The sequence below is a fragment of the Achroia grisella genome, unplaced genomic scaffold, assembly GCF_030625045.1.
Source record: "Achroia grisella isolate CSIRO2021 unplaced genomic scaffold, CSIRO_AGI_Agris_v1 utg319, whole genome shotgun sequence".
In the NCBI taxonomy this organism is placed as follows: domain Eukaryota; kingdom Metazoa; phylum Arthropoda; class Insecta; order Lepidoptera; family Pyralidae; genus Achroia; species Achroia grisella.
The window spans coordinates 1,188,695-1,214,501 of NW_026712795.1; the positions used below are offsets into that span (position 1 = coordinate 1,188,695).

At 33.8% G+C, this 25,807-nt stretch overlaps 2 protein-coding genes across 2 annotated transcripts; one reads left to right on the forward strand and one right to left on the reverse strand.

Annotated features, from left to right (window-relative positions):
- Positions 1-191: 191 nt before the first annotated feature.
- Positions 192-1,119, reverse strand: LOC131843555 (large ribosomal subunit protein uL18m). The gene is made up of 2 exons (XM_059192229.1): positions 848-1,119; positions 192-642 (listed from the first exon to the last, which is right to left on the reverse strand). The coding sequence occupies exons 1-2, from the start codon at positions 1,012-1,014 to the stop codon at positions 291-293; spliced, it is 519 nt and encodes a 172-aa protein (XP_059048212.1). The 5' UTR covers positions 1,015-1,119; the 3' UTR covers positions 192-290.
- A 908-nt stretch (positions 1,120-2,027) lies between these two features.
- LOC131843546 (TBC1 domain family member whacked) lies at positions 2,028-25,807 on the forward strand. Its single transcript, XM_059192219.1, has 7 exons — positions 2,028-2,459; positions 19,487-19,608; positions 19,906-20,098; positions 23,677-23,860; positions 24,498-24,692; positions 25,011-25,243; positions 25,560-25,807. Exons 1-7 carry the CDS (start codon positions 2,320-2,322, stop codon positions 25,567-25,569), a joined length of 1,077 nt encoding a protein of 358 aa, XP_059048202.1. The 5' UTR covers positions 2,028-2,319; the 3' UTR covers positions 25,570-25,807.

Here is a 25,807-nt window from a genome sequence, read left to right on the forward strand (position 1 = left end):
ACCACTTACATCCCATTTAAACAGCTCTAGATTCTACTATACTACTCCTATTGTAGTACTATTGCCTAATTAAATAGTGTATTTCATATCTGTGTTACGTAACAAAAAAAATGCAAATATGTGAGTATTCAAATGTAGCTATGTAAATGTGTGAAAAAATAATAAATAAAAGACTGCTGATTTTATGATTTTAATTTTATATTCTAAATTTATTATCTATTTATGTAAAATAAACACAAACTGTAAAAGTTATAACAATTTATATGATAACATTGTTTAAATTTACTCTTCTATTCTTCTATAACTTCCCATGGCTTTTCTGGTCTCATTAGGTCCCATGACTTAGGTTTCATATAAGGCTCAGGTTCTTCTAATTTTATGCCACCTTTAACAACCTCATCCAGAAATTTCTCCACTTTACCTCCTGAGACTGGTTTAATGTTACAATACACTTCAGTTATTCCAGATTCAAGACACCGCTGAGCAAACACTCTTCCTAAATTAATGTATGCACTTGTATCATTGATACTGTATAATTGTTGACGGAGTGCCCATTCTGATGTCTTTGCTTCCACTACAGGACCATTAACAAAGTGAACGACTTGAGCTGTTACTGTACGATTGCTTGGAGTGAGGACTAACCTATAAAAAAAATTGTTGCTATAGATAAAAGATATCACAAATTATGAACATTTTGAATACTTTCAAAACTAAATGAAATTACAGAGTATGGTAGCAAGGGCAAACCATTGATGAGTGCTATTGGCGGCATATATGTATACATATAAATGCCCAATGCCACTTTCCATAATTTGTCAATTCAGTTACATAAAAAAACAATACTAACTTGTGCCAAAACTTACGATCCGGTTTTTCCAAATGATAACCGTCTGGTTTGCGAGCTATCCTCATTCGTTCCAAGTTCCGAGGATTCCTATTAACAAATTCTGGTAATGTTGAAGTAAATCTAGCCAACATTTGTGGTTGTATTAAAGTTATTCGCAAAGAATTCATTGCGCTTCTTTGAATGAACTGTATCTATATATTTTTGTGGTCACTATTATTTTAATTTTCCAATTACTTAAACAGAGACAATTATTTTTCATTAAGGAAATTTCGCATAAATAAACTATCAAAATAAAATGCTCGCTCTTCTAAGTACCAATGATAGTCGATATATAATAATTATAATGTTATGTCAGTAAGTCAGTAGCTATGTCAAGAAATTGTCAATCAACCTTCAACCACCAACAAGCGGTGCGAGGTAATATAAAAAGTATTAATCGACGACTAAAATCCGATAGAGACATGATGTCTCTACTATACTATTATTTAAAATATTTTTTATACTTTAATTTGTGTATTCAGTACATTATGAAATAATATGCATTATTGTTTATTATTAATTCGTGTTAATTTATGAAAGTTACACACCACGTCTCAACTTTGTAATGGTTATAATATTTTGATAAATATATGCACAATACAGTTCATGAGTATGTCGTGTCCTATTGCTATTTTATAAATAAGCTGTATTCAAATGGGACGTTGTTTGTAAAGGCTCTTTTTAATTATAAATAAATTTTCAATAAAAACTTTACATATAGTTGGGTAGTGGAATTAGGTGTCACACAATGATGCATGTATATTATTTATTTATTCATTTAATTCAGGCTACTAATGACCCATATTATAAATACCATATAGACTCGCATACACATGAAAGACATTAAATTTAAAAATGGATATAAATTGTATAAAAATAAATATTAATGCTTAATTTAATAATAATGGCTAGAGAAACTGTAAACATATTTTATTTATAACGTGTACAAATCAACTAATGTTGATTATTATACATAGCAAATAAAAATATGTGTATCATATAATATATAGAGAATTTTTCTCTAGCGAATATAGAAACATTATTGGTATAATAGTACTTTCGTTTACGCTTTTCGTTTAAGCTCTCATCTCGACATCACTACATAAAAAAAATAATGACGTATTGTTTCTCGTCGCGATCGCCCACCCACACGTCGAGTTTGCTTTTCTTGAAAATATTCTGAATATTGTTATTCCAGACACGTTCTCTTGTAACGAATAATATTGGGCTATGTGGCGATTTTTATATTATGTGTGCAACTCGCATTTCACTGTGCCATTAGTTTGTTGAGGCGGTTTCCTCGACGGGCGTGAACGTATGGAACAGTTAGATGTTTTGTAATTAATTCGTACGCCCACCAGCCTGTGACATTCTGATTACTATCTGTTGGTGTACGGCATTTTGCATGGCAGAAGATAGTTGATAAAGTGACGATGTCGCTTCAGAAAAGTGTTAAAAGTGGTAATGGTGCGGATAGAAGTGATCTCGCGGATACCACTTCGATATGTTCTTCCGTCACCACGCAGCCTGATAGGCACGGCTTTTTCGGTGGTGCTCAATACAGTCCGGAACCGTGAGTCAATGTTTACATATCTTCTTGATGTTAATTAACGTATTTTGCAATTGTAATCTAAGTTGTATAATGATTCATTCTATTTCTATACAATCTTCCGGAACCTCATCCTTAAAGTTATGAGTTGTTACATAAAATTATTCATATATAAATTATATGAATGTTTGTACTATACAAACATTCATGAGTATTGTTTATGTACAAAGTATGATCTGTGTTGAAGAAATAGTATACTGTATACTAAATACTAAAATTCTACAATCAACCAAAATTTTTTGATAGACTAGAATTTCAATTTTTATATAAATTTTCAATTTAGTGAAAAATGAAGAGCGATGATGAGCGAGAGCTATCGAGGGTTTTATGTGAAAAATATGGAGACAGTTAAAATTCAACTAGTGCAATAGCAATATATGAATATTTTTCACGAGACTGATACCTCTCACTCATTAGGTACATAGTTACAGTTACCTCTTCTTGTTGCGTGCTTGTTGTATAGGCAAATATGTCATTCTAATCTAATAACACAATTTGCCAGATTTGACGCAATAAGTTTTATATTATTACTACAGTTTATAGCAACTGCACTTTATGGTGCATTGGATACTGTACTGTGCTAAATTAGTTTTCACAAGTATTTGTTTCGCTTGTAAATCTCTAAATAGTAAAAAATTTTTTTGACATTATGGTATCCTCAGATTGATCAATGCCACATTTTTATATTCTAAAACTTCTATAACTTATACCTAAAAGGAGGATAATTGTTCATGAAATACTTAATGCACTATTTAATTCGTATATGAATTATTTCTGTAATTATTAAATCAGAATACAAAACTGTTTATTCTAAATAATATTAATATATTTTAAAAAATACTATTTCAATTGCTATAGTTAAGTAATTAGCGAGTATTTGTATGTATTTATATGTATATCTTTGGCTATTTGAAGTGTTTCTGGTAAAGTTTAAATTACAGTTAATTTTTACAACAAAATTGATCAAGAATAGAAAAAAATATTATTTAAACTGTTGGATTCATTCATAATTCAAAAGATTTTCTCTTTAAATATTGATAAAATATTGACATAACTCCAACTTTTTCCTTAATCTACTTGATATAACAGGCACTTCTTCACCTTTTCTTCATATCTTCTTCTTTCATAATGCCCATAAGTTATGAAAGAAAGGCCCTACCCAGTGTCTCAACGATTTGCTCATGTTCTGTTTTCAGTAACATTAATAATGCTTCATTTCTAATTTTTATCTTTCAAGCTGATTCAACTGTTTATTTAGTGGTGAATATAAACTAGCAACAGTAGGCACCCTAGTTACATGATAGGATGTTGCTTAAAACCAACAATATGTAAATCATGGGACTATACAGAGTTTAGAACCTCAGGATGCAAATTACACATACAGTAGAAACAGGATATAACAGTTTTGGTTACAATGAGGGATCAGTTATAATAACTAAATGGCAATGTTCAGATTTAATTGTTCATACAGCTTATACAGACTGTCGAGATATATCTTCTATGTTCTATGGACCTTTAAAGATACCATTTTAACTTCTATGTAGATATTTCAAGTCATTTTTAATTAATGTAGTTAATTCTTATACACCCTGTAAATCGAGCAGTAGGCAGCTGTAAGGCTCCTTATTTTCTTCTGGCAGGATCGGAGTGCCATTTACACACCTCCCTATCCTCGAGTGAAGCTGTAAAGGTCAGGTGTCGCCAACAGCATTCTAATAGTTCGAAAATAATGTAATTAATGGTAGTGAGCCACTCATACACAATAAGTTTCATCAATATTTACTAAAGATATAACTTTCTTATTAAAGAAAGAAATTAGAAAATAAAACAGTATGTACATTTGTATATACTGTTTTATTTTCTTGTTCAATTGAATTAGCCTTAAAGTACATTAAAAACGTAAAAAGCCGGATATATGCCGGTTTCATACCGATGTCATTACAATTGATAAATAAAAACAATGTAATTGCTGTAAGTTAATTATACCTACTACGTGCAAGTTGATTACGAAAACAGATTAATTATGTACACCAGTGAACTGTGAGAACTAACGCCGACACAAGTTTTAAAGGAGTTTATTCTAATAGCGTCATGGTCCACTTGGTTTACTACATCATTTTATACAAAGATCGTGGGTTCGAATTTGGCTAAGACTAAAAAATGCTTTGTGCATCATTTTATATTTATATTTGTGTATCAATTTATATTCTGAAATGATGAAAATACCGATTTACATGAATTTCAGAAAACCACAAAGGTATTTTATGATCACTACTTCGTCCTCTTCTTTTCCCGTTTCAATTACGCAAAAATGGTAAATTTTATAAACTGGTACAGTTTGTAAACTAAATATAAGGGTAAGAATAGTAATTGTAGCATTGTTCTGAGATGAAATACATTAAACGTCATCGAACGTGCACATTTAATGATTTACCGCAATGATGCAACAACTTGATAACTGGGTATTGTAATGTCGGCTCTGGATTGATTCAATCCCTAAATTGCTATTGTCATGTGAATGTGACTATGTTTATTATCTTCCTAACAATGGTGGTAGTAGTAGAAGAATTGGTACTTTTTATCCCAAACTGTGGTTACTGACAATTAAGGCCGTTATAATAAACTTATTTAATTTTATATAATAATACTAGCTGTACTCGCGACTTCATCCGCGTGGAATTTAACTTTATTTTTCTAAAATAAAAGTTGTCTAAGTTACTCCTTAGTACATCAGCTACCTGCCAATAAAAGTCGCGGCAAAATCGATCCAGCCATTTCAGAGATTAATTGGAACAAACAGACAGACAGACTGACAGACAAAATTGCAAGAAATGTTATTTTGGTGTATGTACCATATTTATATTAAAAAAAATAAAAACTGTTATTTCAATATTACAAACCGACACTCCAATTTTATTTATATATATATGGATACCCTGGGCCATTCCAATAGTAAACTAGTAGCAAACTAATCAGGATCTTCTACTATAGGTAGTACCTAACCTAACGTAACAATAACTACAAATAATTAAATACATATATGAATATACATAGAAAACACCTAGACATACAAATAATCATACGCGTGTATACAAATGTTTGTGTCGTGCAAGAATCAAACCCCCTGCCATTGGAAATAAGAGGTTTGCTAACCGCTAGACCTCAAGATCGTCTCTGGTGCATGTTGCCCCCTAAAATGGCATCTGCAGAACTGTCGTAGAATTGATTAAGCAAGCAATTAAGTCCTATTTCTCACACAGACATTTTGATATAGTCGCAATTTGACTTACAAAATTACTAATAAGTTAGTTACTTCATTAGTACTAGACTTTAAAAAATAATCTGCAGGTTTATTCAGAGCTGTATTTCGACTGTAGGGTGCAGATTAGGCAGCAGAAATTACGGGTATAAGTGGTATAATATCTTAGTTGTGTGGAATGTTAGCGCATGAGTGCTATCACGTTATCATGTAACACCCGTGTGTTACATGATAACGTGATGGCCGTATTGCTGTTCATGTATTGGCGACGCTTACCGCTTACCACCAGGTGGGGCTGTCAGCTTACTTGCAATTGTAGTTACAGAAAAAAAGAAGGTATGAAGTAGTGAAGATGTCACATAACAAAAAATTCAAATCGAGAAATCTTCCTCATTGAAGTCGGTAGATAAGCATGTTGTTATCGATTGTACCGTTTACATAATAATTCCGCCCGTTGCCGCATAGGAAAACGGAATAGATTTACTTCCAGCTGTTTTACTCTTGATATTATTAGTGAACGCAAGAGGTTATTGCCCTGCTTGTGATGAGAATGGAGATTCGCCGAATTGGTGTATTACTGGAGTTAGTACAGATATACAGGTTGTATTTAAAATATTCAGTATACAATAGAGTTATACAGGTTGTCATTAATCTGTTGTTAAGATTAACAATATAATATTCTCTGCAAGTATTAAACGCTATAAAGAAGATAACTGTGACCTTGCCACCATTCTACTTGAAAATGGCGGATTCACTATTTATTAACATGATATGTAAACAATAATGTACAATGTAGCAATTTTATCTAAACTTCTAGCGGAAAGTGGGTTATTTGATTATTTCTGATCGTCGAACTCATTTCATTTGACAATAAATAACAAGGTAAGATAAACTGTGGCATATCACTGTTATACATACGAAATATAAGATTACGCCTGTCCTATTGGGGTAGAAAGATACAATAGAATGCGTACATATCTATAAAGAACGTCTTTACATTTGGACACAACCCCCATTACATAGAATTATAACTTTATTGAAATTATGACCTCATTCTTTATTTATATTCAATTCTAAAAAATAAGTTTCAATCTTTAGCTTTAAAAATGGCAATACTGCCATACAAACTTCATCTCCCCTCTCAACCCCTTACAACCCTTTTTTCGCATTAAAATGTAGCCTATATCCTTTCTTAGGGTCTAGACTATCTGTGTACCAAATTTCATTTAGATCGGTTCAGTAGTTTTGGTGTGAAAGCAAGACAGATAGACAGAGTTACTTTTGCATTTATAAGTAAAGATGAAGAATGCCTTTACGTTTTGTACACAACCCCTATTACATACAATTAGCACTTATCATTCAAACAACACTCAAACTTTCTCATATACATTCACTAAACCATATTCTACTTTCTCCCTTAGTACCTCAAAGTACACACACCACTGATACTCTTAAATATTTAAGTAAATACCACTAACAAACTTTGTTTACAGTACATGTTACAATAGAGCACTAATAGGGGAGAAAGAGATTGTTAGTAATGTGGATGAATAAATGCATTACTAGCAATGTCAGGTTCACCACCACGCGCTTTCCCCTGGAAACCATCATGTTAACTTTCTAGTGAATTTGTCACGATGGGTTAACTGACCGACCTCATACTCATCTTATCATCCTCCACTGGTGCCTCGCCAGCGTATACCGTTAGCACAGGTGAGTGCACTATTCCAATACGATCCTTTAAAATATAGAGCAATGATACTAATAGGACAGGTGTAATACCTAATTTACGTTATCAGGGATGTGAGGAACATTGGATTACTGAACTTTCAGCGATTTAGTTATCTAGTATTAACTTTAATTGTTATATATTGCTCATTTTACTTTAGATGGTATATAGAAATAAAGTAATATTATTATTGCTAGGAACCCGTACCGGCTTCGCATGGATACATTACAATTTTTTTAATTTCTCAACTTTTCTAGATAGAGCTTATGTATAATACACGCATGTATTATATACATAAACCTTCCTCTTGAATCACTCTATCTATTGCTAAAAACTGCATTAAAATCCGTTGCGTAATTTAAAAAATATAGCGAACAGATAGGGGTGGTGTCTTAGATTTATACTACGTAAAGTTTAATGCTCCGATTCAATCGGACCGACGGGATGGTGATGAACGAGCCGAGGTTCAAATCCCTAGTGGTGCCCTCAGACTAAAGACGTATCCGTCAGACGGGAGTTAGCCTTGCTAGCTGCTAGATAAGACCGTCCGTAGGTTTGGACTGCCTCGACTAGCGTTATCATTCGAACTGCGGCCAATATTGGAATAGTTCGAAAAAATCTATATTCTTCAATTTATTTCATTCATTCATAGGATATAGCGGATGGATTACGAGTACTCGTGACCCTTTTGTGGTATGTCACTTAATTTGTTTGAAGTACATCCGCTTAAGGCGACCCCTTCGGCGACAGGCGACATCCTTTGACTCTCGTTTTTTCACTGTCATCCATCGATTCGAATTGACTAAACCATGCAATCATTTCAATCTTTGTTTGTAAAGATATTATTTCTCATACTGATTTTTAAATAAAATAATAATCTACATTTCTTAATGGGAGACACCGTCTCCCATTAAGAAATAAGTATAACAATTAAAAAGTGCTTAAATTTAAGTTTATTGCAATAAAGAATTTTGGATTCTCAAGAAGTCAGTGTGTATCTCAGTACAACTAACAATGAGATATGTAATAACAATTTCCCATACTATGACGCAAAAGTAATTCAGTTAAAATTATATTTATATTATAATGAATTAATCCTATGATAATTATAAAAAATATCTTTAATGACCATAAAAGTAGATTTAGTAATTGGTATACATATATATATATATAAAAACAATTGCATGAACTTGGTTACAAATCGTAATCTTTTAAATCATATTTATTGAGCAAAGCCTATTACTCACTAAACGATTACTTAAGATAGAACACATTTATAGTTACAATAAAAAAATTAAGGCCTAAATGACAAACGTGCTTGGCAATAGTTGTTCATGCACGGGATTTTCATTTCATGTTAGACATAGACATCTGTATAAATACACATACATTTAAATTGACTGGCTTGTAAAAAAATTCAGTTCACTTGTCAGATTCGTTCCAGTTCTTCTTAATTGAATCTGTATACTGAACTGGACGGAACAAAAAGTTGACGTTCATAGCCGCCGTTAATATTTACACTAATTTGATAATCTTAAAAGCTATACTAACGCAAGGTAAATATAACAATAAGTTGTGAAATGTCATTTGTCGTTGAACATAAATTTGTAAAACGATTTAACATTGCCAAGTGGCAAGTACGAGTAGGTAAGTAAATAAATAAACTAAAATGTGACGCGTGCTGTTTACTTATTATCAATATACTAGCTCTCCGTCCAGGCTCCGCACGGGTGAACATTGTGAATAGTTAGTGTTTCAAGAGGAAGGTTTATATGTAATAAACCTTCCTCTTGAAACACTATCTATTGCTAAAAACTGCATTGCGTGCGTACTTTAAAATATCTAAGCGAACAGACAGCGAAAGCGACTTTATTTTATACTATAAAAAACATTGTCTAAGAATACTAGGTGATCCTGCAATCGTTGTTTTCCATATAAATTATTTCTGGATAAGGCCACCCTTATCACCTAGGAGTATATATAATAAATAGCCTATGACCTATACTCAGACCTAAGTATACACTAACATTTCCATAAAGATCAATCAAACAGTTTAGGAGATGAAAACCTGAGCGAAGCTGGGGCATTCCGCCATCTACATACAATATAGAAGTTATTGAAATCAAATATATTACAATCAGGGCTTGTTCACATATTACTGTTATCTACAATCCTATAGTTCTAGTTCTGATAATAATATATTTTAATAATAATAATACATATATAACTATTATATTTACATTTAACACAGAGTAGAACTTATTTTCTAATTGAAATGAACAAGTAATCACGTCAATTCTTTTACATATTGTTTAATGTAATTGATTTTATTATTTATTTATTGTTTTGTATATATTGTTATTATTATAAAAATCACAGATAGAGATAACTCATTTTATCTATACTAAAGATTAGATGTATATAATATATAACGTATATAAAACGCAGCCATAATCCATATTCGAGGGTCACGGTGATGTAGCGGATTAGCACACCGCTTTACTTCCGATGGTCACGGGTACGATTTCGCGCACACTGCAAACATTTGTATTAATAAGTATTATTTTATTGGTCTGGGTGTTTTCTACGTGTACTATGTACCTATGCATTAACAAAAGTATATATTTAGTCTAGATAGCGCTGTGTGAATTGTACAGGGTTGTTATAATAATAATTATTGCCGTTATTATCTACTAATAATGTACTGTTTGTTATAATAATATCCCGATCAATCAATATTCACCATGATGTGATAAGAGATTTGATTCGATTTGATCCTTAAGTCACTGTAATGTGGTAACTGATTCAATCCTTAATCTTCACATATTTTACTAGTTCCCCGCCAGTGTAGCCTATACTTCCCATTAACGTAAGCGTTTTCCATGCAACTAAATTAGTAATTGCAATTAAAGCGGTAGAACTATACTTTCGCTTATTCATAGAGCGCAGTAAGTTAGAAAAAAATAGCAGATTATTCGCTTTTGTAATATCCTTTCGCTTTCATGCTCTACTTTCAATTGGTGGTTATAATTATAAATAGCTCGCTATATTTACATATTTGAATATAAAATGGTTAAATAAATATTAAATTTATATTGTTAAATAATATTAAAGTCCTAAATGTAAGGGTGTTCAAATAAGCATTTAATTTTAATAAATATTAATTAAATTATTAAAATTAAATGCTTATTTGGTAATATATTTAGGAGACTACAAGTAGGATAAGATTTTTTTTATTTGATAAACCAAATCTTGACGATTCCACTGTAGCAACCTGGTGGGCGAATATATCATTCTTAAAAATTATTATCAATAAAAAAAACACAATTATTTGTGAGGTTGCTATTAAATAAAAATAAAAATAGGCTAGTGAACCTTATAATCCTACGTGTGAGAAAGATGACACATGCGTAAAAACCGTCAATACTGATTCAATTCGGAATAATAATAATTAAATAACAGCCATCAACAACCACAAAGTATGTAGCTTCAATAACACTATTCGCAATAATGTCCAGTTGCTATAAAAGTGCATGTAATGTCCAATCATGTACATATACAGCAGTCACCAGACCTGGTTTAGTGGCACACTCCCGATTTGGTCAGAATAATGTTAATAACTTACCTTAAAGTACCTTACTAGCTGTGTCCGCGGTTTCACGCGCGTGAAAATATCCTATGTGATTTCAAATCAAATCAAAAATCATTTACTCATGTAGGACATTTTAACCACTTATGAACGTATTTTTTTTTGTATTAATATTTTTTTATTTAGTTCAGTAATCAGATGCGATTGAGAAGAACTGGCAAGAAACTCAACAGATTTTTCTTGTTTTCTTATTCTGACTTGTAAGCTATATTGTTGGAAAGTTTCAATAAAATCCGTTTCGTAGTTATTGTGAGTAAGCGTAACAAACATCCATCCATACTTACAAACTTTCGCGTTTGTAATATTAGTAAGGTTCTAGAATACCTGTGACTGATAGGACTGTGCTTGAAGACACTTATGAATGGATGCAATATATCTAATGTTGTAAAGAGAGAGCGGACTTTGTAAAGGCAAAGTAAAATCCGGAACCACTGTACCGATTTGAGAGAAAGGTAATGTACATTATTTCAAAGTCACATAATCTGTATATTATGTTAATATATACTTAACACAAATACTTATAAGCACACGGGCGAATTCGGGGCGTGTCACTAGTAAATCGTACTTCTTACTACTTAATTTTCTATTTAATTCTCTGCTTAATATTGTAAATTTATTATGTGTGGTGATGATTGTAACTCTTTCAAAAACTACTATAATTTTAATAAAACTTTTTAAATAACGTATTTTGTACATCACAAACACATAGGCTATTCCAAATTTCACCCGATGAAACCCCGCGGTTTCACAGCTAGTTTTAAATACATTTATGAGGCAAATTGAATAAAAATCAAGTCACATTATATTAATACTGTACCTTTTTGATATTTCAATTCAGTAGTTTATAAATGTTACTTTTCATAATAATAATAATGTATCTTAACGGCTTACCGCAATGGGGTAGTCAGCAAATAATAATGGAGTAGTAGTGATTTGACAATGCTACCTGCATTGTCAAACCTGAGCGTCATGATGACAAATGATGATACCCTAATTTCCTTAAGATGATGATGCCCAAATTTCGCTAAGTAGATTTAAATTTAATAATGCAGATGACGAGCCTACCTCCGTGTCTCGGATTAATTTGATATCGATGTTTCTGTCCATGGAGGATATAGGAATAGGAAATAATTGTCAGGCAAAGTGTTTATGGTGTCGGGCAGATTTGATCTTCTATTCATTCAGAAAGATTGATTATATTTCTCTAATAAGTTTTCAGTCTTAAATTGCCCACGATACTGTAAAATACGAATAGATAGATACAACAATTAATTTGTTGCCAACATAACACAACAAATTACAAATAATACACAAAATAAGAATTAAAAAATAACATACAAAATTGTCAATTGCTGATATAAGTACAACCTCAATGAGGTGCACCTATACAGCGCTGGTTTTCAGGCAGCCCCCATTACTCATTAAAAAAAAAATTAACAGGCGGGTTTACTTAATTAATAACTATATACATATAAATTTATGATATTTAAGACAACAAACAAATATTATAGGGACATTTACACAAATCTATCAATATATTATATAAAATGAATTGTAAGTATAAACTTTAGTTCATTTCCAGCTGTTTCATTTTAAACCATTTTAAAGAAACATTGTATCCGCTTGTATAGGTTGGCAGGTCATTCGTGGAGGGTGATATGATGAATGGTTTCTAGAAACCATCGGTGGAGGTCGACCTAACATGGTACATTGTTAGCAATAGGATCAGTAGTTTCCGTTACTAATAATCCCCTTCACCCAAAAATATTTTTTATCTTCTTATGTATATATAAAATTCTCGTGTCACAATGTTCGTTAGCATATTCCTCCGGTTTGACTGATTTTTATGAAATTATATGCATATTCAGTAGGCCTGAGAATCGGCTACTATTTATAATATTTTTCATATCTCTAAGGGATAAGGGTTGTCCATCCCTAACATTTATTTTTTTAATTTAGTGGACATTTTTTTATAATTTAGCATTAAAAAATACATAAGTACAACCCTACAACCCATGTTTTTAATAGCGTTTATATTTAAAAGGCAAAACAACGTTTGCGGGGTGAAATAGTTTTTATCTAATATTGTCTTCCTTCTACTTTTGATTGTATATATCTGTTTTCTTTCTGAACTCTCTGCTCACTGGACTGCAGATATAAATAGAATTGTTTACAATCAGAACATAACGAAAATCATGAGGGATAAATAAAACGAAATGGAATTTCCCGTTGGCAACGTTTCGATCATTGCGACCGAATGTAGGTACTACATGTGGCCGGTCAATGTGGTGTGTGATGACTAGCTTTTGTAATGTCCAAGACGGATTTAGTCAATTTGTACTCTCTGTGTTAATGGTGGGTTTAGATCATTAAATAATATGAAAGAGAGCGTCGTGGTCGCCTAGTGGTTTACTGCACCGAATTACACTGAAGAGGCTGTGACTTAAAATCTGCAGACACTAAAAAACTTTGCGTGTAAATTTATATTTCTATTTATTAATTAATTGATTGTCAGGTGAAGACGAGATAGATAATAATAAAATGAAACGAAATATCTAAGGGTGAGAGTGAGGCAGGAGTTGGTAAGTCTGGTGATTTGGACTTGTAGCCCGGTGGTTATCACCTCACCATTGTAGCATTATATATGATGTGATGGTGTGTCACTACATAATATATTGTTTATTGTATGTAGGTAGTGAGTATACCGGTGAAATAATGGTACTATTTATTGTACATTACTAACTTTATTGATAGTGTGCTACATGGCTTATTAGTAACGCGTATATATACGAAGCAGAGTCGGGATCTATTGTTTTAACTAACTTAAATCTATATTATCTGAAGACTACTAATGGAAGGGTCTCGAGGGCTGACAGAAATATTACAAGTGTAGGCACAGGCTCTCGCTGTAAAATGCTAAAACGACCCCGTGACTAAGGACTTAAATGTACCTATTTTTTTTTACTGTGTTTCGCAATATACAAAAGCATATTTATCTATCTATAATAGGGAAATTACCAGGCTACAATAAGGCAAGTTAGTGCTTGTTACTAAGCACTTTATGAGATGCGTATTCGTTTCATTAATATATATTTTTTTAATCGATGATAATGATATGGTGCACTCTCCAGTTAGTCCATTGGTACAAATTCACCAGGAATTATCATGATGGTGTTCAGGAGTAATCGCGCGGAGGATAACTTGACATGGTACATTGCTAGCATGGGGTTATCAGTCCACATTACTAACAAATTAATATTATCGTCGTATAATCGTCAGATGGAATGATTTTTATACAGTTCTGAAAGTAACCTTTTCTTAATCTATTGTATCGCGGTGGTTATCACCTCTATCACCTATATGAGGTGATGAGGTGTCACTGAATAATATATTATTTATTAATACTACATTAAAAATATATTATGTACGGTGAAATAATTGTATTATTTATTGTACATTAGATTAGTAAGTTTATTATAGTGTGCTGCATGGTTTGTTAGTAACGCGTACTTTCGACACGGAGTCATAACGTGGACTGGCTTTACATTTAACTATATTATCTGGAGGGATGAACTAGTGGAGGGTTGCCGAGTGTTGACGGAAATATTACAAGTGTAGGTACACTATATTCTATTTTCTATGTCGATATCGGCGGCAAGTAGAGCTGGAATACGCCGCGGCGTCGTTATTGCAGAAGTCACAATATATATTCTTATTAAATAAAAGGAATACTAAGACAACATCTGGTGTGACTATGTCTAGCCTCCCGTATTTACATCAGCATTTGAATAGTTCGAAAAATCGCTCATTGTCATCAAGGCTTGTTTATGCAGCTGTTTATTGCACAGGTGTATTTTGCGGATGAATAATATTAATTTATACAAGTTTGAACGGGTTTTTCCTACGTTAAAAATATCTTGTGATTAGTACACACTAAAGGTTATTCGTAGATCGTGACTGAATGCCAAGTAGAATAGTTAGAAATCAGGGCGAAAGGGATTGGTAGTACCTTTGCTATCTATAGGTTCCTAGTAACTTATAGATAGCAATGTACCATCTCAGGTCGGCCTCCGGTTTCCCCTGAAAACCTAGTCTTCACAATGGGCGAACTGACCAGTTTCATCTTATCATCCTTCACTGGTGACCTGCCAGCGTATACCGTAAGCACAGGCGGGTGCGACGATCAATTGCCATCTATTTAAAAATACTTATAAACCGCTTGTAACAAAGTGGAAATGTATACATGTAATAAAAAATTACGCATCTATACACAGTAGATATATGAGACATATGATGGTTAAACAACATTGAACAACAACTGATATAAATTCCTACTAATATAGATTTTTTGTAAATACATACCTACTATGCATAGGAAACACCGAGAGGAAGGGGATTGTTAGTAATGTGGACTAATAACCCCAATGTTGACCTTCACGCGGTTCCCCCAGGAAACCATCTTGATAAATTCATGGTGAGTTTACCACAATGGACTAACATATATATATAAGAATCATATTCATGAATACAAATGGAAGAATTTGTACTGTGCGAGGAATCGAACCCGCGACCATCGAAAGTAACGCAATGTGCCAAACCACTAGAAATTTATACATATTTTTCGGATTAACTTAAATATCTTGATTGACCACAAATATTTCCCTTGCGATATCGAGGCGCCGATAAAGTAAAGATTTTCCTTGAAGCTAAAAAAAGACCACACATGTAAAAAGATAAAATAGAATTTATTTTTATTTATTTATTAATGCTCATTATAGATTATAGATGCGATAGTGAGGGAAGGTTTAACCAATCATGTTATTTGGAATATAAGTAAAAATGCAGCAACAACAGCGGACATAGTAGCTAACGGTAACTAGAATTAATAAAATGACCATCATACAGTAGCAATAATTTGATGTATACAACACAACGTTTTTCACTTTTATTTTCCATGCTTTCTACATTGCGCCGCTTTCCTAACGAAAAGTAAATAATGGCAGTATGTAGTGTGAACGAGAGGGCCAGTGTCGTATCTAGCGCAAGTGAAGAAGTCTATGGTTTGGCTTTGATTCTTAATTTTTGTTTAAAAAAAACAACGCAAATCACAAATCTTTTGCATGTACTTATAATATTTCTGTCAACACTCGGCACCCTTTCATTTGTTTGCATTACTACATAATTTAGATTTCTTACTTGAGTGTAAAGTCAGTCCGCAGTACGACTCCTGCGTTGGGTTTTGCGATACTAAGTCATGTAGCAGACTGACATGAATAAACTTACTAATGTCGTACAATTATTACACCCGTATACTCAAAACCAAGGTAGTAAAGAATACAAATAAAGTTGCACGTCTCTTCGCATCATACATAACGCTACAGTGATGAGGTGATACCCATCACGCTACACTTGGTCTAGACCAGCGGTTCTACGTTTTACAAATCAAGGGCCAAAATATTTGTTTTCTGTATAACGGGCCGCATCGTTGGTATTTTTATAAGGCTTTTTTATTTTAAATTAAAGGTACTCGTACTTTTTATTACTTAATTGTTGTCGTTACTGAGAGTGGGCCTATGCTTCTGGCGTACCGCAGAAAACATACGGGCGGGCCGCAGGTTAAAGACCCTTGGTCTAGACTATCTAAAACTATAGGGGATATAGGTCAGTGGTAGAGCATTCGACTGCAGATCGAGAGGTCCCCGGTTCAAACCCGAACTTCTATGAAGACTATCTAAAACTTAAGAAATTTACTTATTAAAAAATCTTTTTGTTATCAATATTTTGTTGTATTTTACTAGTGTGGATATATAGGAGAGAGTGTGCGGTACTAATCCGGAACTGATGAGGGCCTGTTGTCTACTTCATTTTATTGCAGTTCCACTAACGACCGACTATTAGTTTTGACGCATGTTATTCACATTTTTGACCTTAATTTGAATGTCAATTCTTATTTAGCAGACTTTAAATGTAACAAAATATTCAATTGGATTGTACTTTTTGACCGACAATCGTACGTTTGTCTTTGATATAACAGAATTGTGTACTGACTCTTATTTTCGGACTCAGAATATTGATTCAGGATTTACCTCAGTCAACAAATCTGAAGTTTTTGATGAATCTCGGACATAGTCTAATACAAACTTACTTGATTTGATGTAGTTAATCGGTACGGGTTTTATATACCGTCTAACCTATATTTTACGTTTTATGTATCTATTTGTTAGAATATGGTCGAATATGGTTGGGATATAAACTTGTTTTAATAATTTTGCGGTATCGTTTAATAATCACCAGTCGATTACCTTTTTACGGACATTATACTAAAAAATTCAAACTTACATAAAATTTTACTGTCTGCAGCCAAAACGGTTTTAATTAGACGCCTACTGGCTCTTATTCATCAACACAATGAAATTTTGTAATTTTCTTTTTTAATTATTACGACTCACCTAATATTTTGAGTTAGTGGCAACTGTCGCCTATATACGTAAACAGCACCACGGACATTACATCATATCACTGATGTTGCCATTGCAAAAGACTGAGATGTCATGCCTCTCTACCCTGTGATTTTACTGCCATATCTCACTCATCAATGAAAACAGCTATACAAAGCAAGTTGCTGGACGGTAGTAATAGGTGACACAGAGGTACCCAGACTTTATATAAAATGTCAAATACTTATATACCTTTTTTGCTTCTTCTTTCCTCAACTACTAATTTATATATTTCCTTCCTACGTTCTTTTAACTATTTATACAAGTTGGCTGATTACGATTTGGCACTCATCGACTATTTGGTCTATAAAATTCATAATAGAAACATTACGACTATCATTCAAGATGGTCAACGCCGTCATCAACTGCGTAGGTCGTGGTGACATTACCATTGATATGGCCACATTTCGCAGATTTATATTTTCACCCTATCGCCGCACCGTTTCTAGGATTACTTGCAGTCGGGGTAGTTTTTTAATGTGTGAAATGAAATGATGCTTCCGTGTACGCTGATTAACTTCTATATCTTGCTTGACCACACATAAGTACTTATTTTGTTTAAATTTAAGGCTTGTATATAATCATTTTATTAGTAGTAATGGTACACGCTGGCGGGGCACCAGTCGTTAACGCATCATGGGGAATCTATCAGGAATTAACCACAAAGGTTTCAAGCGGTACCGTATGAAGGTTGACATTAGTTGCTATACTACTAACAACCTCCTCACTTCCCCCTTCCCCCTTTGCCCTGTTCATAGTATCGGTGTAGTAAACCACTAAGCCGCAACGCTCTGAATGAAAGATAAATACTCCTGATAGTAAATCTAAGTGCACTGATCGGGGGGAAGAAGTGTTAGTAATGTGTACTATTAACCCTATGGGTAACAATGTACCATGTTAGGCTGCCCTCCACGGAAACTATCGTGAAAAAATTACCTTAATAGGCTACCGAGGTAAATTCACCAGGAACTGACTTGACCTCATACTCATCTTATCATCCTCATATACATTAAAAAAATGTGCACTGATTTTTTATCGTGACGATAATCGTTTATTTTAAACGGTATTGTGTATGTTATTGTGAAACACATTTATTGGTTCATGTTACAACACAAATTGGCCATGTGGTTACACTCACGGGCAGCGTAACGTCAAACAATTAATACAACGAATTCATTTTTTTTCATATGGTTATGGTGAATGACGTTATGTAGATTATCATTTTACCTTTCTATGAAGAATTGATATTAAATGAAAATATTTTTATGTATATTATATGTAGGTATGACATGATATCCATGAGATAACTCTTCTTTTAAAATTACTATATACCCGTTTAAGTGCGTATTGCGAAACATTTTTCAGTTTCCCGTACTTAATACAAATAGATATGCAATTTTTATCGCTCTTATCATTACAATAATATTTACAAAATATTCAGTGGATTTGTCATCTGGGGCTTCATTGTGTAACGCAGTTGATATTCTTATATGAAATAAATAAAAATCTACCAATTCACTCTTTTCTTCTTTCCAATTTAACTGTTGCAAATGGGAACAGTACAAAATAGCATGTCACTGAAACACTTAAATGGTTCGTGTATGTAAAATCGCAAACATTGTATTTAATCTGTGACAATTGAGAATATATTACAAGGTAGCTGGTTAAAAGTGTTGCCATCCTAATTTAATCTAGATAACTGGACTAACTTAACACTTAAAAAAATACCAAATTATTGCATTATTTCCACGCCCACTAAAAATTTACTAGCGTCCAGACATGGACTCTTCTTGTGTTAGTGGTAAAAGCACTAAGACGGCAATACAGCTGATTAATGTGAAATATTGCTTGTTACAGCAAGAGGACCGTCTCACCGAGCACGATACTGAAGCGGGAACAGAAATGGCTGCGCATGCTGGACAATTGGGAGGCGTTTATGAGCAAAAACTACAAGAAGGTGCGCGAGAGGTGCAGGAAAGGTCGGTAGTCTCTATTATACCAATTTATTTTTCTATTTTTAGATTATTTTTATGGGAAATGATGGAGTGGTGCACCCGCCTGCACTATAAGATGAGCATGAGGTCAGGTCAGTTAGCCCATCGTGGCCATTCACCAAGAATTTATCACGACGGTTTCCGCGAAGGGGGAACCGCGTAGAGGTCAACCTGACATGGTAGATGGCTATTTTTAGATTAGATATTTTAGATTTTTAAAACCGACTTCTAAAAAGGAGGAGGATTTCGTTTCGTAGTTTAAATGTTCTTTTAAAATTTCAGGCATACCAGCGTCAGTGAGACCCAAAGCTTGGCTGTACCTCTGTGGTGGACAGCTGCTACTCCAGAACCATCCCAACGAATATGAAGAGTTACTACAAGCTCCCGGGGACCCCAAATGTATGGACGACATCAGAAAAGACCTTCACAGGCAGTTCCCTTACCATGAGATGTTTATTAGGGAAGAAGGACTAGGGTGAGTTTAAGACACTGCTGATATCATTCAACATTTTTTATAGTAATATATACATATATATATAAGCGGATTTGCCATGATAGAAGCAACCTTCGAAACCACTGCGCAGCTTTGAAGTTTTTTATTCTTTGAAAGTACAAGATTCCAGAGTTATGTACGCTATACATTATTATGGATACTATAGTTTTCGATCACAAAAATACTGCCTAAATATACCCTGGCAGGCTCTCCATAAGGGTGGCATCGATAGGCAATTATATACTGTTCGTTTATTGTTATAATTAATACTTTTATACTTACTTAGTACATATATACAATATACCTCTTTATACTTGCTTTATTAAAATCATTATTATGAAGAATCTTAAACCTGTTTAAAATTTTGTCTTCGGACATTACCGGTTTTTTAATACGAACTAGTTGTGTAATCCGAACAATATTATAGTTTCAACATATGCAATAATATAGATCTAACGTATTGTCTGTAGTTCTGTACTGTTGTGCATGCAGGCGAACGAGTACGCTATGTAATATCGAATTACGACACCGTGACGTCATAGCATCATATAATAGCACTCGCATTAGCACTACAGCAAACCTTATTTATTTATTCTTTTGCACACAAAATTGTATACATGGCGGACTTATTGCCTGATGGTATTCTCTACCAGTCAACCGTCGCGTTGATCAGAGATAGTATGGCGGTGCAATTTAACAAGTATAAAATAGTTTAAGGGGGTCTTCCTATGTGACGGCCTGTTTTTTAGGGATATTTTAGGATTTTTTTCTTAAATATGGAGCTTCAAGTTTTTTATCATTTATTAACACATATTTGGACAGTATAAATATATTCAGCTAAAAATATTCAGTCAAACTAGAGTTACAGCGCTCTGAACATATATCCGGCTGATCGGCTTATCTGAAAAAAAAAAAAAAACGGCGTTTTAATTTGTAGGCGGTCACGGAATGACCTATAATCAAATGAATATAAAAAAAATTGGATTTTTGATAGACATTTGAAATAAAAGTTGCAAATTAGGCGTTTTTTTTTGTTTTTTGCTATATTATTAAAAAATCGAAGTTTTGAAAATTTTCGATTGATAATAGTTCATTCCATGTGTTTACATATATTGAGTGTGCCCTGTAAATTTCAAGTAATTCGGTCCAGCCGTTTCTGAGATACAATGGAGGAAAGTTTGAAAAACACAGTTTTGAGAAAAACGCGTTTAAAGTTTCAAGTCCGTTAAAAACTATTAAAATATCAACTTACTCTCAATCGGCGATGCCTGGTCCATAGAGTATTCCTTCCTCTTCCTCGTGAAACTCTTTTAAAGCAGATTGTTCAGCTCTTGAGTCAATTCTGGCTTGTTTAACGACATCACTTACGCGCCGCTCAGAGCGTAAGATTCGCTTTTCATCCCGTTTCTCAACATACGCTTGGGCTTCACGACCAACAGGGCATCCCATAATCGACATAACTTTTAAAATACCTTGAAAACCTTCATTAAAGATAATAACTGCTAAGTAGCTAGCAATTTCAACAACTTTGGGACCAGAATGAAGATGTTTAGGAGCGAAAGTCCAAATCAAAGAATTCAAAGATTCGTTATTGTTTTGTGTCTCTACTCCTAAACAACGAATTAATAATTCGTCTTTCGATAAATCTTCGAAAACCGGTTTGATAGCTTCTTGGACTTGCGGAATTAGAGGTGGTTTATCGTGATGAAATTGGTCCAGTTCATTATTAGCTTCAGCCTTACGCCATTTACACCAACTGTCTTCGCCTTCTGGACAAAATTGATGCTGAGGGTTTTCATCAGAAGAACATTTGTGATAGTACGTTGCCCAAACTTCCTTTCTCATATCTTCAAGCGAATCTGGATGGCGTCGAATTGCTAATCCGTAGAATTTTGTAATTTCTTGGATAACTTTATCAGTAAGTTTACCTGCTCCTTTTCCTCCTATTCCTTTATTGGTTTTATCCTTTTTAACAGCCCGAAGTCGTGTTCCCATCCTCTTTTCTACGTGACCCACACATTCTTTTTTTAACGGTACACAATAGGCCCGGTCTCTAACTGCCAACTCACCGCTCCGAACCGCTCTTTCTTTTACCTGCTGTATCTTTAAAACGACTTCGAATTTTCTAAAATCGCTTTACTACCGTATTCTAGACATGTTAAGGGAGCAATTTATGAAAAAAAAAATCGATTTTTTCAACCCATCACATAGGAAGACCCCCTTAATACAGAAAAATAATATATACAGGTGTATATATCTATAATATATAAAGCTGCATTACGGTGACTCACTGACTGATTGACATAGTTGTTCTCCCAGAAGGAGTGTCCGGGGGTCGGGACGATGTATGGGAGAAATGTTCTTTTGGCTGGGGTTACCACGAGAAAATTCCGAAGTTTGGGAAAATCCAAGATGGCGGCTAACTTTGACAGTTATGCTCGGATAGATTCCGCTCAAAGAGTGCTTTTAAAATTATTATATGGCTTATACATATTTCATTAAGATTCATTCAGCCGTTAAGTCGTGAAAAATGAACACACGTACAGACATAATATCGCATAACTAATAATCTATACTTTTTTCCAAAATAGCAGCTCATAAATATCTTAGCAACACGCAAGTTGAATTACAATACAGTTTTATACCGAACTACACGCTCCTAATTATATTATTGTAGTGATTGTAATCTGTTTTGTATGCTAATAAATAAATAAATATAATAAATACATATTTTTGTTATATTAAAATTATTATTATGAACCGAACCAACGCCGATATTAATTACCTATTCCATTATTACTTCTATCATTTATTATTTTCCCTATTACTTCATTATTTCATATAATAGATAGGAACTTATTTGTGTAATAATTTAAATATTAAAAATGTGTATAAAGTTACTGTGTATGTAAAAATTGCAGTGAGGAAACCACTTGAATGGAACATTAACAAAACCAAGGAGTTCCCCACAAAACGTAATCCCGAAGTTTCGAACTGTTGCAATGATTTTGTGTTTATTGGTTCTGTAAAAACACTAATCAAATTCATTATATTGTACAATATCTCTTATAATATATAAAAATCTTGTGTTATAGTGTTTGTATCAAAATTCCTCTGAAACGGCTTGAGCTATTCTTTTGTATGTATATTCAGTAGGAAATAGGAAGAAATAGGAGTTGAGAAATAGGACGTAACCTATAAAGGCATTAAAAATAGTCAAGTTTTGTTTTGTTTCCTTTTTTTGGAATAAATTTTGTTACTTATATATATATATATACAGATAGTAACGATAAGACTATATTTCGTAAACGTATATTTCGTGTCTGAACAACGACTTATCGTCCGGTGAAGCTGTAAAAAAGCTGAGGCCAACAGTATTAGAGTAGTGTGAAAAAAAAACTGACTTTCCCGTCCGGGTAATAATAAAAAAATGTAATAATAACAAAAAACAGTAAACAGTAATAAACTATTTACTATTTTGTTCCCAAAATAAAAATATTATATCACATGATAGGTACTTCAGTCATTATTCATACGTATATTGAATTATAACATTACAGGCAACAGGAGTTGTTCTCAGTGCTGAAGGCATATTCAGTTCTGAACCCAAAGGTGGGCTACTTCCAAGCGCAGGCGCCCGTCGCAGCATTCCTCCTGATGCATATGCCAGCGGTGCAGGCCTTCTGGTGCCTCGTCAGCATTAGCGACAAGTATCTTAAAGGCTACTACAATCCAGGACTCGAGGTTTGTTGATGTTTGTTAGCCAAATTAAAAAAAGGAAAGTTATATACTTTATTCATGGTTGTTCATAATTGTACATATTATAATGGGTTATTTATAATATGATAGATTATTTATAGGTCCCGATATTTCATCCCTTTTACGAGTTTCCTGGTCATGGGTCGACATATTTACCATGATTATATTAAGTGATGTTATAATAATAATAACCCTGGGAAAATCTACACAGTGCCTACTCTAGTCCCAAGATAAGCACGGCTTGTTGTGGGTTCTTGACAACTGATATGAATACTTTTATATGTACACTAAACCCGCAAAAAAAACGCTATTAAAAAATAGGGGTTGATGATAGAAGGGTGAAAATGTATGTATGTATTTAATTTATGGTATGTTTGTTTGTATCTGTTTAGGTGTTTCCTATGTATATTATGATTTACAAAAAAAAAATAAGTATTCATATCAGTTTTCTAGTACCCATAACACAAGCTCTCCTTACCGTGGGACTAGATGGCGCTGTGTTAATTGTCGAGGATTATTTATTTGCAATACATAGATTAATAGAAACAATCATACGAACTGGCAGTAACGAAAAATTAAACAAAAACCATAAACAAATAATACTTTTATACGTTGATTACAGGTACTTCAACGTGACGGTGATATATTGCACGCTTTGTTACGGCGGACTGCGCCCGCCGTTCACCGTCACCTCGTCAAGCACAAGGTGGAGCCGGTACTGTACGCCACCGAGTGGTTCCTGTGCGCACTCACCCGCACACTGCCCTGGGACAGTCTGCTGCGGGTCTGGGACTGCTTCCTTTGCGAAGGGGTCAAGGTGAATCAACGAATTATTGAGCAAACTCTCAAATTCTGGATCTAAAAGTTCTAATAGTGTAGTGAGAATAGAGATTAAACAACTAGATGTCCCGGCAAGCTTTGTTTTGCAATATAAATGAATATCGCTGTTAAAAATAGGGACTGATTGTAGTAGGGTGAAAATTTAGGAATGTTACATACACCGCTGAATTAGTTGTCTAAGGTTTTTTATTAATTACTATTTATTTTCAGTAATACAAATATAAAAATCTATGTATTAGATATTTAGAGAAAACACCCAAATACATGGCAAATATATATTATTTTTTGCTTTCAGGTTTTATTCAAAGCAGCACTAGTGATTCTGGCCGGTGCACTGGGATCAGCGAAGGTGCGGAAACGTGCGTCCGGACTCTGTGAGACCCTAGAGGTCCTCCGGCATCCGCCAGAGGGCATCCTGGGCGAGGAGTACCTGATGTACCACATGCAACGGCTGAACCTCACAGAGGAGGACTTCGAGTTTGAACACCAGCGGCAGACGGCCAGGCGGCGCGCCATGCCCAACAGAAGGTAAGGGAATAAAAATAATCCAGTGGAATGTGACTAGATTAGACCTAGACGAGTGAGAAGCCTCTACTAATGTTACTCACAATGAAGTCCCAACACTCTGTACTCCGATCAGATCGGCTGGAACTCGTAAAAAAATAGTTTTTTTTACGAAAATTTGTTTTTATTTTTAATTTAAACATCGGAACTATTTAAAATGATTAAAAAGAACTCTAGAACTATTCAGAAGGATGTCAAAGTATTTTCGCATTTTTAATTTTAGTAATGATAAAATGCCTTCTATGACGAATAACTAATGTGAATGTTTGTATGTCCACAGTGGTAGCTGATTCAGCGATTGCTCCTATAAGCGTTATTCAAAGAATAACGCACGGGACCTGTTCAACACTCTATGAGTACGCGAGTGCAATAATGACAGCCACGCAATTACATACCTTAAGTGCTTTGTGATAATGACGGTAGTGATACGATACGAAACCGAACTACACGACTGTCAGTGATAAGTGCGACAAACCAATATGAACTGTATTAGTTTAGTGTAACGTTGATGATCGCTTGCACAAGTTA

Coding starts and splice junctions, on each gene's coding strand:
- LOC131843555 (XM_059192229.1), bottom strand. CDS start 1,014: ATGAATTCTTTGCGAATAACTTTAATACAACCACAAATGTTGGCTAGA. Junction 643..847: donor GATCGTAAGTTTTGGCACAA/GTTAGTATTGTT, acceptor TTTTTTTTATAG/GTTAGTCCTCACTCCAAGCA.
- LOC131843546 (XM_059192219.1), top strand. CDS start 2,320: ATGTCGCTTCAGAAAAGTGTTAAAAGTGGTAATGGTGCGGATAGAAGT. Junction 23,861..24,497: donor ACTACAATCCAGGACTCGAG/GTTTGTTGATGT, acceptor CGTTGATTACAG/GTACTTCAACGTGACGGTGA. Junction 24,693..25,010: donor TCCTTTGCGAAGGGGTCAAG/GTGAATCAACGA, acceptor TTTTGCTTTCAG/GTTTTATTCAAAGCAGCACT.